We start from the raw sequence: 18695 nt of genomic DNA, 5'->3' as shown, positions 1-18695 counted from the left end.
GTGATGTTAGTAGGAAGCAGTGAGATAAGACTAAACAAGGAAAAGTGGGGTGTTTTATTATTTTTTGATGCTTTTTTTTTTAGTTGTATGGTTGCAGATTGACTCTATATCACTACAAATCATCGTTACAAATGCTTGCTTCCTCTCTGTCTCTCTCTTTCTCTCTCTCTGACACACACACACACACAAACAAAAGCAGTCACCACTCGCAGTCTGCGGACCCAAACTGATCAATGCTGCAGCGTCTTTAGGGAGTTACTTCTGTCCAGGGCTTCAATGTCTCCAATGAAATGATAGGATCAGCTAATGTCGCTTCTCCACCTGGCCTCACCTCAAACTGTGTGTCTTCCCTATGATGGAGCTTTCTCATGCCTCTGCGGTGCGTTTGCTGTCGCTGGGTCCACAGCCAGTAGTCTTTAGCTGAGCGCAGTATCACTGAGGCCCAGCATGTCGATTCTATTGAACTGGCCTGGCGTGTCACAGGCAGTAAAGACCTCTTGATTGACTCCTGCTTGGATAGCATGTCCAACCCCATACATTAGTAATGCTGAGGATTCGATAGATGGATGACTCGGGCTGATTGATGCAGGCAGGCTCCGCATTTACACTTTTCTGCATTTTCAGTGGATGAGACAAAAGGAGAACCACGTTTGCACAGCAATTGTAAAATATACTGTAAAGTTTTCTAGGCATCATATGGATTGTAATAGATTGAGTGGTTTAAAGAAGTATTTATTGTCAAGGTTATGTTAGTCTGGCAAGATCTTGTTGTTTTTTCATATTTAGAGTGAATAATGTTGAGAGTATTACGCAACAGAAAGCAAGAGTTGCTCATCCACTCACCAAAACAAGCACTGAAATAATTAAAAGTCCTGCAAATTTTAAGTTCACAGGCTCCCCACTGTGTGTGCCACTTCAAGACTTAATTGCCTCCTTAAGCGTATCACTTGTCCAGTATTTATTATCGTAAGGCGCGCAGCCAGCCAGTGCAACTCGCTGTTATGACTGTAGCTTGCACTGCCCGTTCTGGCCTCACATCATTTTCTGAAACTGATATTTTGTCTCCTGCTCTCTCCTGCTGCCAGCTGTGCGAATAAATTAAAAGCAGACTAGAAGGTAACAGAAATAAATGTTTAATATGTTAGAAAATAAGAATAAAAAGATTTCCACCAAATCGAAAGGTGGAGGTCACAAGCACTCGGGTTGTTTAAAGCTGGGTATTGTGTTGAGGAATTCAAATCGACGTGTGAAGGCATTTTATGTTCAGCATCGCTCCTGTAAGGTTAAACTGCGAACGTATTCACTTAACAGATCTGTAAGGTCTGCTCGTTCATCGGCTGTGTAAATGTATTCTCTCGTGCAAGTTAAACCCGAAAGAGGTGAGGAGTTCGGTGAATCTGCCGTGATTTTTCTCACAGCCTGCACTTTTCTCTAACCGTCTGCTTTCTAGTGAGAAGAGAGGGAGCGATGGGGAAGGCGGATATAATTAGGGGGGAGGTTGGGGGCTGAGGTCCATCCCAGGAGAGCTGTTGCTGAAATCTCACTTCTTCCACTTCCCACAATGCACCGCAGGCCGGGAACAGGGGGGCAAGAGGTAGAAGAGGCAATTAGTAGGTAACACGTTAGCAGGCAGGCTGATCCATTTTAACTTACTACAGACAGCAGCTGCAAGCTTACATGTCAATGCAGGATATTACGATAGATGCACGTGTGTGTGTGTGTGTGTGTGTGTGTGTGTGTGTGTGTGTGTGTGTGTGTGTGTGTGTGTGTGTGTGTGTGTGGGATGAGATCATGCGGGACAAATATATTGTACAATTTACCAATCACACTTAAGCACACACCCCAAGACCTTTTCTCCCAGCCATTCCTGTTTTTCAATTCCATTCTGATCACACATCATTAAGCTGTACTGTTCTCTGATCCAGCTGCCCCTCACCCTATCCCCTCCCCCCCTACGACCCCTGGTGTGTTGTCGCTCATGTACAGCAGACACTGAATGCAGACGCGCTAAAAGAAGCATTTATTAACCGAGCATTTGACCCAGTTGGCTTGAGTATGAAAACACCTGGCCGTTTGATTGAAATTTAATTGCTTCACTTAGTTAACCCACTTAAGGACCGTGTTGAGTTTAGTCTGCTCAATTTGTTGGGATCAGCAGCTTTGTGCATCAGGGATGTTGTTGCTTGGATTGTGGATAATTACTATTAATTAGTGGCTGATACTTTTGGCTTTGATGCCGCAACGAGCAAAATGGAGCGATGGCTGGGAATGAACTCGGCTAAAAGGAATTACGCGGATAGTGGCTGAACCAATGGAAGGGATAAGGGTGTTTTTCCTGAAAACAACAGCTTTGTGTTGCCTTGTTTATGTTTGTTGTTGCTGCTGTCATCAATGGAAAGGCTCCAATATGTCGTCGGCACCCCCAGTGTCAATCAGAATCCCATTACTGCAGAGGTCATGGACAAGCTGCTGCAGGTAAGTTAAGTCTCAGCGGGCTGCTCTGCTGCACCGGAATAAAGGGGAAAAAATACATTTGTGCCCAACAGTATCTTCTATTTCCAACATTTCAAGGAAAACTTTAAACCCTGCTCAGATAGAATATGCTCGCTCCTTTCTCTTGGACAAAATGGAATCAAAACTTCAAAGTTTTTTTCCATCCTGTTTTTTTTTTCTTCTTCTTTTTTGCCAGTCCAGCAATTTGAGCTCACAGCCTCATGGGTTATTTCGTGAATACATATCAGGACCTTTAGCTCACAGGTGGCTGGTACACTCAATAATGCCTTGAGCAATATCACTTTGAGAGCACCACACAAAAACAAAGATGCCTTAGGTCCATGAATATTTATTATTGGGGGAGACTGGAGCTAAGTAAAAAAATGACAGACTAATAGGTGGAGGGAGGAGAGAGAAATGAGGAGAATGATAAGGTAGGAGAAAACATGCCACAGAGCTTTCAAAGTAAAGCGGGGCCAACAGGAAACGAAGACACAACATCGAACTCGTGGGAAACCCTGGAGGAGATTTGCTATTAAATTGCTGTTAAATACAATTTTACTTGGCTCTTTCTCTGAAGATGTTGTTGCTAGTGCAGCAGTGAGGGAGAGTCCCCTGGTGTTCGCATTCAGGAGTCGATGTTGATTGGAAGCACAACAGCACTGGCGGGTATGAGGCCCTGCGGGCCTCACTGGCGGCCTCCATCATTATGCCGACGGCACTATCACTTCTGGACGCTGATTAAAATGTTGCAGATGTTAAAAGAAGCTGAAGGTTAAACCGCAAAGGGCTCTGTGTGAAGTCATTTCACACCACATTGCCTATCCACTCCACATACACGCACTGTAAAAATCAGATTTTTATAACAGAGTGGGGAGCAGCTGCGCTGAGCGACACTCCGTGAGACCCGATTCTGATCTTGTCTTGATTTTTAGCTGCGCGTGCACGTCAACTCAACTCGAGGCACTTTTTCTCAATCAATTTTGCTACGTCTCAGTGTCGACCGGGTAACGCTGTGATACGTTTAAGCCAGTGTAACAAAAGAATTTCCCAGTCAAGCTCAAAGCTCAAAGTGGACTCTTAGACGGGCCTCACATGGTGACTGTGAAATGACAGAGTTTCTGCTCTTATTTCTTTTTTAACGCTTTTTTAATCTGTAACACAGAACCGAGACAACAGAAAGCTTTCTGACAGATGCATTGCATGAGTAAAAATTCAGGAAAATATCACAAAAACTAAGAAACGCGTGCCAACACCAAGCCATTGTTTCCCAGTCCACAAAGCAATAGACCCCCACTGTTCCTCATGCAGCTTATTCCCCACTGGGGCTCTAAATGCATTGAGGAGTTTGGTATCACTGCTCGTGGTGAGTTAGCTGGATATCTTATTTACTTTTTCCTGACTCGATAGTCCTTTCACCTCCATCATTGTGTGGTCATGATTTTGGAGACATGATGAGGAGCTTAGTTTTTCCAGAAAAGGTCAGAATGAAGCCACCACTCCTCTGGATTGAAAGTAAAGTCGAGAAGGTTTATATTAGGCACACCAGTAGGGGTGACTCCTGGGTTAATAGCATTAATAGTATTGTGCACCCATTTATCAGGCGGAAATAAATAGACTCATTTCACGTGGTTGTAATGCATGTCAGATCTGAATGCTTCCAGTTAATCATATCCATTTTGGATGAGCTTTCACATTTGTAGTTTAAAAAAAAGTATAGGGAGATCCATGAAATAAGCTTTTGTTGTCTTAGAAACACTAAAGTTGTAGGTGTCAGCCTAATTATTATGCACAGCCTTTTGCTACAGTGTAACCTGAAAATGAGACAACCAGCATAAGGTAGCAGCGGCTTATTAAAAATATGCCTGACATCACGAGAAATAAAAGCCGTAGCATTACTTATCGAGAAAGCTTTTTCACACCTTTTAGTTTCTGTGCCACTTGCTCAAAACAACAGATGTCCCACATCAGAACTTTTGTGTGATTTAAAATGATACGATATGCATGGAATATTTGAAATGAATGTGACTACGCTAGTGTTGCTAAATTACAAAAGCACACAGTGTGCTCCTCGTGTTCTTGGAATGGTGTTAAAAAGTGAAGCGAGCTAGCCACAAAAAACCCCCAAAAAAACAAAATAGCCAAATAACAATGCTGGCTTATTATTTACAGACTTCATGGTAATTAGCTGTAAATGATATAATTTGCAGCTGGTGACATTTATAAGTGAAACGCGGGGTTCTTGGCAGTTTGTCTTAAATACCTTCATTAGCTCTGCAGCATTTCATTTAGGGGTGTGAACAGCAGGTTGGTGTATTTCCAGAGTCAGAGACAGTGTGTGATTTAAAACTTTTAGGAGTTATTGTGTTTATTTATGAGTCATGATGTGGCAAAGCAGGATGGGCAGGGTGAGAGAGGCCAGCTGGTACTGACGTTTCTCACTAACAGATAAAAGGCCAGTTTATTTCCCCTTAAATTTTGCCACATTTGTAAGGAAAATGTTTTAGTATGTTGAGCAGCAGAGTTGAGTCGATGAGTGGTACCCATTAAAAAACATGCTAGATCTTCTCTGCCAATGCCAAACAGCTTATTGTGTGACCAACACAACCACATCACTTGCAACAAATGCTGGTTGAAGAATGTAATGCCACCGCCAGTGTTGGGGAGTAACGGAATACATGTACCGCCGTTATGTATTTAAAATACAAAATATGAATAACTGTATTCCGTTACAGTTACCATTTAAAAAGGTGGTCTTCAGAATACAGTTACTTTGTTGAAATAAATGGATTACACTGCGGTACTTTCCTGTTTCATATTGTCACGGGTCAGGACTGTTTGGGTTTTGTTCGACAGCTACGTTCTTTTGTTCCAGGCGGCAGCGTTACGGTTGCCATGGTTACAGGGCGACTCTCTCTCTCTCTGCAACTGTGTGTTTCCTGGGTGAGAGAGCGCCTTTTCGTTGTTGTTGTTGTTGTTGTGCTAAGCTAACAGGCAGAATGCTACAAGCATAGCTCTAAAGAATGTAGCATCATGGGCAGTGTAGTCCGTGTTGCAGGGAGAATGGACTGCCATACACGTTATGGGTCTGTGAGCGCGAGGAGGGAGAAAAAGGGGAGTGGAAAGGTACGAGTTGTCGTCGAGGAAAAACGGGAGCTGGAAGCATGTAAATATAATAATAACCACTGCAGCCAAGAAGAGTGCCTGACGAGCCCAGTTGTAAGTAAGCTATTAAGACTCGACTGTACACCGTGTTCGTGTTTTCCTCCGAAAACAATAAGTTCCGTTGGAGCAGCCTTTCAACGCCTCTCTCTGTCTCTCGCAAGAAAAGTTGACCCACACAACAAAGTAAAGCTATTTTTCGACTACGAGCTGACAGGGACCCCGCCGTATTAGTCAGAGGTCCCTTTACTACAGTTCGGAGTCGCGGACCTTCAGTAATAGTAATAAATCACAGCAATAGTACATTCACGTTGTTGTAAAAAGCATGATAATATTGCAACGTTCACAAGAACCAGACGGTTGGGGTCTCAGTTTGTCCGTTTATTCGGCACATAAGCCAGCGGGTTATTAACTCAGGGGGAAGCGCTCTCGAACTACACCTCTCTTCAGCCTGGCACACACACAGAACAACCAGGTCCCCCCACCCCTTCCTGTACACCACCCTCACTACTTCCTGCAGCCCAACCAAACATGAATCTTAAAGGAACAACAACAGTGTGCAGAGAAAACCAACATGTCACTGTCCAGTAACACTTAACCATCGTTACACTGCCCCCCCAGCAATAAGTTCCTCGTCCCTGAGGGAACGACACAGTCTCTGAGGCGGGGCGGTAGCCTACGTTCCCTCCTTGACCTCCTGAGCCCCTGAGGAGGACGCGGAGCTTCGGGGCTTTGGGGTGAAGAGTCCGAGGGGGGGGAACGCAGCCCCGGTCGGGGGCCCCTCTGAGCAGGGTCATGGACGCTCTGTACACGTCCCTCTGGAAAGGAGGGGAGGGACTGTCCTCTGTAGGGGGCCATCCGGTCTCTGTGCAGCGCTACTATCCTCCCCCTAGGAGGCAACTGCACCCTGTAAACAACCTCCCCCACTCGCTCTAGGACGCTGCAAGGCCCCACCCAGCTGCTATCCAGTTTAGGACACCGTCCCTTCTTCCTCTTTGGGCTGTAGACCCACACCAGCTCCCCAGCACGGAAGTGCCTCCCTTTAGTGGTGATGTCGTAATTCCTCTTTTGGCGCAGGCCTGCCTTCGCCAGCTGCTCTCGGGCGTAGGAATGTGCAGAATCCAGCCGGTCCTGCAGCTTCCTTGCGTAGTCCCGGCCCGGTGGTGCCTCTGGCGCGTCCGGGGGTTTCCCAAAAGCCAACTCTGCAGGAGTTCTCAGCTCTCTCCCTAACATGAGCAGGGCAGGCGTACATTGGGTGGAGTCCTGCACTGCCGACCTGTAGGCCATGAGGGTAAGGGGAAGATGGTAATCCCAGTCCCGTTGGTGTTCTGAGGTAAGGATGGCTAGCTGCTGGGCCAGCGTCCTGTTAAACCTTTCCACCAGCCCATCGCTTTGGGGGTGAAGTGGGGTGGTGCGGGTTTTCTTAGTCCCAAGGCGTTCACACATGGCAGCAAATACCTTGGACTCAAAGTTACGCCCCTGGTCACTGTGGAGGGTCTCTGCTGTTCCAAAGCGGCTGAACATCCCCTCCACTAATACATCAGCGACCGTCTCAGCCTCCTGATCTGGGATGACGTATGCTTCCGGCCACTTGGTAAAATAGTCCATGGCCACAAGAACATAGCGGTTTCCTCTGTCTGTGCGAGGAAATGGGCCCATGACGTCCACAGCTACTCGCTCCATTGGGGCTCCTGCTGGTTGCTGCTGAAGCTGAGCCCGGGACTGGTCCTGTGGCCCTTTGTGTGAGGAACATGCATCACAGCTGCGGCAAAAGTCCTCCACATCCCTCCGCTGTTGACCCCAGTAATAGCCCTGGCGGAGGCGGCGAAGAGTCTTGGAGACCCCAAAGTGGCCAGAGCCAGTGCTCCCATGGCAGGCTCCCAGCACAGCTGACCTCAGCGACCTTGGCACCACAACCTGCCACCTCTCCTCCCCCGTGGCAGGATCCTTCCAGGCACGCTCCAACACCCCCTCCTTCAGCCTGAGAGCTGCAAACTTGGCCCACAGCCCCCTGGTACAGATGGAAAACCCAGTGACCTCATCCCAAAGGGGTTGCTCCCCCTTCTCCAGCCACTGCAGGACCGGCAGCAGGTCTGTGTCTTGTTCCTGCCGTGCCCTCCACTCCGCTGCATCCACCACCAGAAGAACCCTGCAGGCGAGCTGTGCTGCTCCGTCTATTGTCGTGAGTTCCCGCTCTATTTCCTCTCGCTTCTCACAGTAACGGCAGCCAGCTGCAGCACATGGGCGGCGAGAGAGGGCGTCTGCGTTAGAATGGTGCGTCCCTGCTCTGTGCTCCACGGTGAAATTGAAGGCTTGGAGCTCCTCCAGCCAGCGAGCCACCTGTCCCTCTGGCTCCCTGAAAGACATCAGCCACTGAAGGGCAGCATGATCAGTTCTGACAACAAATGCTGTGCCGCACAGGTAGTATTTAAAGTGTCTCACCCCCGCCACCACAGCCAACAGCTCTCGTCGTGTGACACAGTAGCGCCGCTCGCTCCTGTTCAGGACCCGGCTGAAGTACGCCACCACCACCTCCCCTTCCGGTCCAACCTGCGACAACACCGCTCCCAGCCCCACATTACTTGCGTCAGTGTCCAGGACAAAAGGCAGGGCGGGGTCAGGGGGGGCAAGGACTGGGGACTCTGTCAGCGATCTGCGGAGGGTGTCGAACGCCTGCTGACAGTCCTGGGTCCAGATGAAGTCACGGTCCTTCTGCAGCAGGTGGAAGAGTGGTGCGGCTATGGAGGAAAAGCCCTTCACAAACCTCCTGTAATAAGACGCCAGTCCTAGGAAGCTTTTGAGCTGTTTCTGGTCTGCTGGTGTGGGCCACTCGGTAATGGTGTGAATTTTTTCCTCCAAAGTGCTGATGCCCTCACGACCCAGCTTGTGGCCCAGAAACTCCACCTCCCTCCTCATGAAGTGGCACTTGTCGGGATGCAGCTTCAGGCCTGCAGCCGCCACCCTCTCCAACACTTGTCTCAGGGCATCCAGGGCAGCATCAAAGGAGCTCCCGTGCACTAGAAGATCATCCAGGTAAACCAGACACCGTTGCCGTGGGACGCCAGCCAGCACACTGTCCATGAGCCTCTCGAAGGTCGCAGGAGCGTTGCAAAGGCCAAAACTCAGGACTTTGAACTGCCATAGTCCCCTGTTAGTGCAGAAGGCTGTCTTCGGTCTGGATTCCGGGGACAGTGGCACCTGCCAGTAGCCACTCCGCAGGTCCAGGGTGGAAAACCAGGAGGACCCGGCTACTAAGTCGAGGGACTCATCAATCCTGGGAAGGGGGTAAGAGTCTTTCTTCGTCACTTTGTTGAGTGGTCTGTAGTCCACACAGAAACGCATCCTAGGACTTTTTTTCTTAGGCACCATCACCACCGCGGAGGCCCACGGGCTATCAGATGGTTCTATGATGCCCGCCTTCATCATTTCACACAGCTCCCTGTCTGCAGCCTCCTGATGAGCCAGGGGCAGGCGGCGGGGGCGCACTTTAATAGGCTGGGCATCCCCGGTCTCAATGACGTGCTCTACCAAGTGTGTCAAGCCAACATCACTTTCTTTCAGGGCAAAAATGTCACTAAACTCTTTTAGTACCTGCCATAGACTCTCTTGCTGCTGTGGAGTCAGCCCCTCACAGTTCTTTGACCAGATACTCCTCACTGCTGAGAGCCTCTCCTCCTCCTCCTCCGCTCGCTGTTCTGCTGGCGGGTCTGCAGGGGTCTCTGCGGTGGAGGTGGACGCCGCGGCAGATGCTGTGCAGACCGGGGGAGGAATAAGCGGCACCTTCTTCCCATCAGGGAGTACGAGGAGGCCTTTGCCTAAGTCCAGTACACCACCAATGGCTCGTAAAAAATCCAGCCCAAGGATGCAGGCGTCCTGCACGTCAGCCACCCAGGCAGCATAAGACACACCGAGGTCCCCCACCTTGAACTGGAACACTCCCTTCCCTCTCATTGGGGCCAGATCACCGGTCACAGTCTTAAGTTGCACGTTAGTCGGTTGTACAGCAGCTCCGGTTGGGACAATATCGGGTCGGACCAGCGTTGCATTGGATCCCGTGTCCAGCAGGGCCGTACAGGACACCCCCGCAATCGTCACTGGAACATGGCAAAAGCCGCCAACCTGGGTCCAGCCCACAGTGATGGCCGCACCGGGTGGAGGTGGCGGTGGTGTGGGGATGTCGTTCTCCCAGGCCCGTGTACTCCCGCCTACACGGGCCCGTGGGCGTTTCCCTGAACCGCTGCAAGCTTGGGGCACTGCCTGATGAGGTGTCCGACTTGTCCACATCCCCAGCAGCTCTGAGGTCGGCGGTGTGGGCCAGCCCGAGGGGAAGGCGACTGCAGCGAAGCTGTCTGCACCAAACTGCACAGGCCCGCTGGCGTCTCCATCTGTTCCACAGGTGCTGACACAGCCCTCACCACGTGTGCGTCGTCAGCGCCCCCAGAGGATCCTGCAAGCATCTCCCTCTCCAACGCTAGCTCCAGGGCTGCACTGAGTGTGGCCGGCCGAGCAAGCTGAGTTTGCATGCGGAGCTCTTTAGGGCTCAGGGCCTGCAGGAACTGGTCCCGAGCTAACTCCGCCTGCACTGATGGTGGCATGCTGTCATACGCCCTCCGGCAAAGGCACTCGACTTCATGGGCCAAAATGCGGAGGGGCTCACCTGGCAATCTGCGTCTGTTGTGGAACTCCGACCTCAGCAGCACTGGTTGGTTATACTGCCCGAAGCGCCTCTGAAGTGCTCCGACCAGAGCATTATAATCTCCCCTCTGCTCCTCGGTCAGCAGCAGCAGGCATGCAGCTGCATCCTCACACAGGCACAAAGCCAATTGGAGAGCTTTATGTTCCTCAGACCAGCCAGCTGCAACAGCTAACAGCTCGAACTGTGCGATAAACACTTCCCATGGCGTCTTGCCGCTGAACTTAGGCGTTTTTATATTCGCTGCAGCTTGCTGGGCGCCGCCATGTTTGTTTACATCACGTGACGGCGCGCCAAGCGAGGTCGACTCCTTCCCGCCGGAATCGCGGCCGCTGTGCGAACAGTTCCCGAGCCTAGTCAAACCTGGAGAAAATCCAGCCTCTGCAGACAGCCGCAGCGCCGTTTCCCTCACTCCATGGGCGGGCGAGCGCGGACGAACCTCCCTCTCCTCCGTCTCCTTCTTAATCCCGCCCGGCAACATCCTCGTCTCGTAACGGCAAGCGTCGCCGGCAACAGGGTCTCGGGCGTTCTGGGGTTCTTTTTTCTTTCTTCACTTCTGACACCAATGCAACGTTCACAAGAACCAGACGGTTGGGGTCTCAGTTTGTCCGTTTATCCGGCACATAAGCCAGCGGGTTATTAACTCAGGGGGAAGCGCTCTCGAACTACACCTCTCTTCAGCCTGGCACACACACAGAACAACCAGGTCCCCCCACCCCTTCCTGTACACCACCCTCACTACTTCCTGCAGCCCAACCAAACATGAATCTTAAAGGAACAACAACAGTGTGCAGAGAAAACCAACATGTCACTGTCCAGTAACACTTAACCATCGTTACAATATATTAAGTAATCCAAAGTATTCAGAATACGTTACTGTCATTGAGTAACGTAACGGAATACGTTACAGAATACATTTTGGGGCATATATTCTGTAATCTGTAATGGAATACATTTTAAAAGTAACCTTCCCAACACTGGCCACCGCACAGCAATGTGTGACCAGCATGCAGAGGAGGTGCCAGGCTGTTGTGGGCATTTAGTGGTTCTTCCACATGTTACTGAGGCCCCTCTTTATTAAATGAGTAAGCTGTTAAACTGCCACTCTGTTTCATCAGCTTTCAATCATCCAGACATCCAATAAATGACACCAAACAAGCATCTACATCAGAATAAGTTGTTTGGCATTGACAGAGAAGATTTTGCAAGTTTTTCATGGGTACAACTCATCGACTCAACTCTGTTGCTCAACCCACAAATGCATTTTCCTTACAAATGTGATAACATGTAAAGGGCAATTGTGTCGGGCAGGGCCTGCGGTACCGTGCAGGGAAGGCGGACGCACCTGTACGGCATCTGCAATCACGCCCCGTCGACTTAAATATTGTACTGTCTCCTGTGGTTGGGGTTGTTGTGGTAATGTTGAGCAGCGGGAGAGCTGCAGCACTGTGTGCATTGTGAACAGCAACCGTGTGTGCTAATAAAGAATGCTGCAAAGCATGTTGATGTCACCGGGTCTGCTGTGGTCATTCACAGCAATAAATAGGCTTTCCAACAGTAAAAGATTGATTACCAAGAAGCGTTCTTACAACAAAGGAATAATCGACCAAACACAAATTTTCTTTCTTTTTGTGTACATTTCCTTTGATTTAAGAAGAAAGAAAAGACATTTGTAAGGCACTCCCAGTATGCTGAATGAAACTGCACTTTAAAATGATTGAGACAGGCTTGAACAGTGGCATTTTACCTGACTCTCAGCATTTTTCCTCCTCTCTCAAACTAAACAAATACAACACCATTAATCTATGGTGAGTCATGCCTGTTTCAGCCAGTGCAGGCAGTGGCTCGGGATCATGGCAGGTACTCTTTAAAAACAACACGGTTATCCTTGACGGTGATGATTTTGGGGAGTGTGTCGCGCCACCTTTTTCAGCATTAGCTGTCAAAATAAAAGTAGTGATTCTATAAAGAAAATGGACAAAATAACAAAACAACCGACATAACACTGGCGGAACCTGAAAGTAGAAATGTAGACAGCCATTGAGTATAACAGATTTTTTTTAATCCTTTAATCTACTTGTGGGCAGGGAATATTCTCCTACTCCTACTTCATGTTTAAATCAGACTATGTTAGAATGCATTGTCACCAAATTTTCACAGCTCATCTCTGAGAAATGTGGAAACATTCAGTCATGTTGTTGTCTGCAGCAAAGGTCTAAAAATTCAAAGTGCTTGACTGAAGCTCATAAATGAAATTAACAGATACCCCCCCCCCCCCCCCCCCCCCCCCCCCCCCCAATACTCATCTAGCCACAGCAGAAAATGAATCTGCTGAGTTTATTGTTAAATGGATGTTCTAGTGAGCAGGATGTGAGTGAGGATTTAGTGCACCTTGAGGGAGTCCCTCTTTCCAAACTGAAAATGTGCTTCTGAGATCTCATCTCATATTAATTTGTCATGGAGAAGGTAGTCATACTGTTGCTCCACGCCGCCCTCTGGCTAACTCCTCGGTATTCGTCATCTTTCGGAGCTGTGAGCCTTTCGACGTCTTCAATCTCCAAGTGCTTGTTTCGCAATTTAACTTAGCTTGTTTTCCTCGGCCCTCCCTGCACCTCTTTGTCCCCCTCTCCCTCTCGATCTTCTCGTGTCCATCAGCTGTGACCTTACAACAATTACGCATCCTCCAGTGGGACAATTAAAACCGGGCTACCTTCCCGAGTGGAGAGGGGGAGAAAAAAAGCGGAGGAAATAATGATGCCGGATTCATTCGTGCAGTCGCCTGCCTTCTTTGAACTAGCAGTTCTTGAAGTTGAGAAGGCGACTGTTTTAGCAGCTCTGCCTGTGTTCCAGTGCCACTGCTATTCAAGGACACGCTGCCCTTCAGCAGCATTGTCCAACAAAATAAAAGCCGTCTGTTCTCTATTCAGCACCGGAAAATTCACTCATGTTGACGTGCCTGTCCTCTTTCAACCCTGCCCCTCCTCTGCTTTGACAGGTGCAAGTGCAATCTTCACGCCAACAGCTGCGTGTATGACAAAGAGAAGTTGAGCTGTGAGTGTGAACACAACACCACTGGGCCCGACTGCGGCCGCTGTAAGAGGAACTACCAGGGGCGAGCGTGGAGTGCTGGCTCATACCTGCCCATACCCAAGGGCACCGCAAATATCTGTGAGTACACGCACACTCGAACACAAGCACACCTCTGACGTGTTGGCTAATTAAAAAGATGGATGACATGGCAGTGTAGGACTTTCAGGAGGTCTTATAGATCTCAACAAAATAATGGAAAATTTGTTGAATTTGTTTTTTAAAAAAATGCATCTACAGCGACAAGTGATAAAAGTCCAGTCCTAATTATCAGTATCCTGTGTGTCCTTTTAGAGAGTTCAGACGGTCGTTGCATTCAGAGATGCTGAGCTGTGGCGTTTCAAAGCAAAGTGAAGCAATTAACAGCATGCAAAAAAGATGTGTGTATGATTAGTGATGTTATGTTGAAGCAAATGTTTCCAGACCAGAGTGCAGTCTAGTTAAAAGACCACAGTGTAAATAGGATGTTGTTCTCTCTTCTACAGCTCTGTATTCTAGAAAATGTCCTTTTCTCGACCACTCTAATTAGAGTGAAGTGAAAGAACCTGCACTACGTCCTCTGGAAGCTCGTTATACGCTGATGCAGCCTGTGCAAAAAAAGAATCATTTTTCTCCCTTTTTTTAGAGAAACGTGGGTAGCACTTTAGCAAACTAGTGTAAGTCCCCTGTAATTAACACTTGAAATTACAATGTAATTTTAGTTACCTACAGATATTTAAAGCTAGGTACATTAGAACAAGGGAATAATAAGTCAGGTTTTTACAGGAAACAAAGAAATAATTATACTGTAGGTAAATATAAGTAGTGTGTAACTTTAGGTATTTTACAGGAAAGGAGTATTTAAGTATTTAAGTATTTATTTATTTATTGTCATTGTCAAGAACAATGAAATTGCGTTTGGGGCTTCCATACAACCCAAAAAAAAGAAGAAAATAATAAATACCCCTTAAAACCCAAGTGTACATATTTAACCCAGTGTGACTCCAATGCAATAAGACAATCCTTAGCAATAATGTTCGTAGAAATTCAGACAAAGACCTGAGAAACATGACAAAATACAACAATGCAACCCATTCAATATTATTGTACTGTGAGATATGATATCAGATATGATAGTTATCTATTTAAGAAAGGGGGGGGGGGGGGGGGGGGGGGGCAGGAGGGGGAAGAGAATAAAGATATGATGCACCAATGCAGACCAGTTCATTGCTATTAAGAAGTTGGATATGGTTATTGTCCGTGAGAGGGGGGCAGAGAGTTCAGGAGCCTCACAGCCTGTGGATACAGGATGTTCTGGCCTGTATAGACCTGTACCTTCTCCCTGAGGGCAGCAGATGGAAAAGGTGGCGCGCAGGGTGATGTTGGTCCCGCAGGATACTGTGCACCCTCCTCAGACAGCGAGTGGGGAAGATATTACTGATCTCTGGCAGACTTGTTCCAATAATTCTGCCAGCTTCACAGGAGACACAAATAATACTGTTTAACTACTGCTTAAGTAAATTGAAGTACTGTGTAGTTTCTTGGTAATTTTGCAGAGAAACAAACAGTATTTCTCCAGCTTATATTGCAAGCACACTCAACACTTAACAAGTATGTTTTTTGAATATGTATACATCTTTATATAATATTCATTATGCATGATGGTGCTCTATTATTTAACTTGTATTTTACCACATAAATGTGATAAGGGCCGTTTTCCCTTACTAACTTACAAGAAAAAGAAAGCAACAACAAACAGACTTTGCAGGACTGTGTGATCTTTAAATGATGGAGTCAACTTTGTTGTCTTTTATCATCACTGTCCAAGCATAACTTTGAAAAGCAGTGTTGAGGGAAGTATTGTCTGCTTTCCTGTAAAATACCTGGAAGTTTAAGCAAAGTTAAGTCACTCCAAACAAATTATGCAGCACTTAAAATTACTTATAGAGTAATTTGTGTCTCCTTTTTTGTAAAAAACAAAAACAAAAACAAAACAAAACAAAAAAACAACCCCCCCAAAAAACTTGAAGTTCCAGTACTTAAAACTACTCATGCACTACCTAAAATTACTAATAAAATATTAACAGTGCAATTATTTCTTATTATCTCCTTATTCTAGTGTGCCTACCTTTAACTATCCACGCGTAAATTAATTACAATGTAATTTCCAATAAAATACATTGAAATTTCATGTAATTACAGCACTCTTAGTCGTGGGCCATATTATTAAGTACTACTGGACAACATTAGTGGAATTTATTTAAAGGATGTTAAATCTTCTATGTTGTTCCAAAAGAGGATCCCAGGTTTAACTGTGGTATCATCTGGTATCTGTGAACCTTTCTTAACCTGTCCACAGGTGACAGCCCTTTGACACTTGGATTAGTTTAGTAGCTCTTGTGTAAACTCGTTTTCTATCACTTTTTTTGCTTTAATTTAAGAACGAAACTAAACTAGCAACCAGCCCAGGGCGGTAAGTAAAAAACCTGTCACTTTCAGAGACACTTAAATCACCTTTCTTCAATATTCCCAATGCTCAGTTTGATATTTGACCATGTCTGCTTGCACTCAATCGCTACCATGTGATTGGCTAATTAGAGATTTACTGTCAGGTAAACAGGTGTACCTAAGAAACTAAATGCACCTGCTCGCTGATGAAATTCTACGTGGCGCATTGTCAACAATAAAGGTACTGATGAGGTTTTGCATCGCCTCTGTAGATGTCAGACTTACGGGCCTGTAGTTTTCCCGTTAACAGTGTGTGCCCTTTTTCATACTTCTTTCCATCCTTCAGGCAAAATTGATTTTTCTTGATTATATAAATCTGTGGGAGGTTCAGCAACCACATGATTATTTTGCTTAAAATTCTAAACTGCATTACAACTTTATTAGTTATAAACTTTTATTTCTACTAAACAGGAATTTCGAGAAGTTGCAATAGAACAGGCTGCTTACAAAGTTATGTAACGTTAGGCTAAATACAAACCAACACACACGTGTGCTCCTTTACTTTTTCATGCTTTTGAAAAATTACATCTTGGCTGCGTTGTGTTGTTCAGTCCTGCTCAAAAGATGCAAGGAGTTCATAGTGGTCAGTAGGACCGCATTAGTTTGGCCCTTTAACCAGGACTGTAGGGCCCAGTTGGACCTGACAGCACAGCTCCTGGGATCACTCAGGCATACAGACCTCTTCACCATTGTAAGGTAGGAATTTTTGGAGATTGGATGAGGAGCTTAGTCATTCATGGGGAGCTCAGAGTAAAGCCGCTGCTGCTCTGCATTAAAAGTAGCCAATGGGGTAGCCACTGGCTACTTTTAATGCGTCTCGCTAGGGATGCCTCCTGGGCGTCTCAAAGGTGAGATGTTTTGAGCAGACTGAGGATACGCTGGAGAGACTGTGACTCTCAAACGGGTTGGGAAAACCTCGCTATCCACCGGAAGCGCTGGAGGCGTTGGTCAGGGGGACGAAGGTTGGGGCGGCTCTCTGCGATTTTGAAATGCGCATTTAGCAGAAGGCTTCTCTACTTTTGATCCCGAGGTGTTTTCGGAAACACAAAGGAATGTCACAATTAAAAAGTAGAATGCTAACAAATGTCGCCAATGGGGAAATTGTGCATCCAGACTGCATAATTTCATATTGTTATATTTTGAAGTGGGCTCGAGCTTTCCACTAATAAACAACACAGATTACAGTTAATAAATAATGTTGTTAAGCTGCAGCTGCGATGCTAATGTAGAACAGAGGCAATTACTCCTGCTCGAGCTGAAGTAAGTGGGCCAACCTCCTTTTGTCTAATGCGTTGGCATGACGTCACATCACATCTTCTTCTCACAGAGCCTGAAGAACATTTGCTGGTGTGGACCCATGTTTTATATCTGACTTAATGCAAGGACAACAAGGAATTCTTTGTTTTACACTTTTGAATACTTTTTGTTTTGCTTTTCAAATGCAGTTTTGTGGATGAACCAACTAGTGAACTGACATCAAACCTCGGCAGTTGGTAACAAACCACAGTGCAGACAAGGGAAGAAAATAACAATGAGGAGTGAAAATTAGTCCTGGGTTCACCAGGTGGCCAGAGTCATGACTTCATTTGAAAGCTCTCCTTGCTGTGTAAGGTGATGAAATGAAAATGCTTTGTTCTCAGCTTGCTCCCGCTGCCCCCCAGCAGCCAAATGATCATCATCACCTTCATCACATTAATCATAATTAATTGATTTTAAAAATGTGAGTTTAAGAAAGTTTGTTGAATCTCACTTGCAGCCCTGAGCAAACCTCAGGGAAAGAAGTATACAACTGCATGAAGGCAACTGTTTGTAATATTGGAATTTACAGTAAAACTTCCCTTGCCAAGAAGGAGAAATACAGCAGTCTATGAGCTTGAGAAATATGGAATATATTATCATTTCATGGCCTCTTTCCCCCCAGACTTTTACTGCTCGCTGTTTATTTTGTTCCTAAACTGAAAGGCAGGAATGTGTGTTCTTCCTGGGGTACACACACAATATGGGAAGTACTCTGTTCATACAGCAGTTTAGTGTCATTGAAATGAGGGGCTGGGAGATGATCCGGGTACTGCGTCTCACCTTTAGACTTTCTGCTGTTAGCAGACTTCAGTGTGTAAATAGGCGATGGATCTGTGAGTGTATTTAACAAAACAATTAGCACAAAAACAGTGAGTATCAACTGCCCCTCGTGAACACAGGCTCCAGAGCAGCCACTACTACTCCCTTACATCATTTCCAGAAAGAGTGATGAGCAGCAGGGCTATAACTTTGAGTGCCGTGGCATTAATATGAAAGCCCAACTTTTATTCCACCCTGTCTCCTTATTGCATCCGCTGTGATTTCTGCCTTTCTCTGCGGCGCTCGAGGGCTCCCGGCCGCCGGCCACTGATGACTTATTCTACCTCCCAGAGGATCCACGTTATGAGACTTAGGGAGGGTTAGTGAAATGCCCATTCCCAGAGCCCAGATTGACAGCACATTATTAAAAAAGGTGACACTCACACACACACAGGTGATCATCCAGGCCTGCATGCACACAAACATACACACATTCATAACTACACAAGGACACACTCACGCACACATGCTCCCCTTGCCCTGCAAGTGATGAAAAACAGTCCGAGTATAAAGTGCGTTATTATACTTTGTCTTGGAGGAAGAAAAATCCATAATGTAATAACGCTGTGAAAAATCTATAGGAATGCAAGGTTATCCCTCCTGAATAGAAAAGAAAATGCTCAAGGCTGACAGAAAAATGCACCTTGTGCTGTTT

General features: G+C 46.7%; 1 protein-coding gene across 7 annotated transcripts in view; it reads left to right on the top strand.

Annotated features, from left to right (window-relative positions):
* Positions 1-18695, top strand: part of ntng1a (netrin g1a) — a 129273-nt gene that overhangs the window by 80528 nt on the left and 30050 nt on the right. For all 7 annotated transcript variants that reach the window (XM_012924215.4, XM_004569509.5, XM_004569510.5 and 4 more), the window contains exon 4: positions 13344-13516. In XM_012924215.4, coding sequence (XP_012779669.3) covers positions 13344-13516 — 173 coding nt within the window. The remainder of the gene's footprint in view (positions 1-13343; positions 13517-18695) is intronic.

The sequence above is a fragment of the Maylandia zebra genome, linkage group LG9 (assembly GCF_041146795.1).
Source record: "Maylandia zebra isolate NMK-2024a linkage group LG9, Mzebra_GT3a, whole genome shotgun sequence".
Classification (NCBI taxonomy): Eukaryota; Metazoa; Chordata; class Actinopteri; order Cichliformes; family Cichlidae; genus Maylandia; species Maylandia zebra.
The sequence above is the reverse complement of the archived record's forward strand: the minus strand, read 5'-3'. Positions and strand labels throughout refer to the sequence as shown.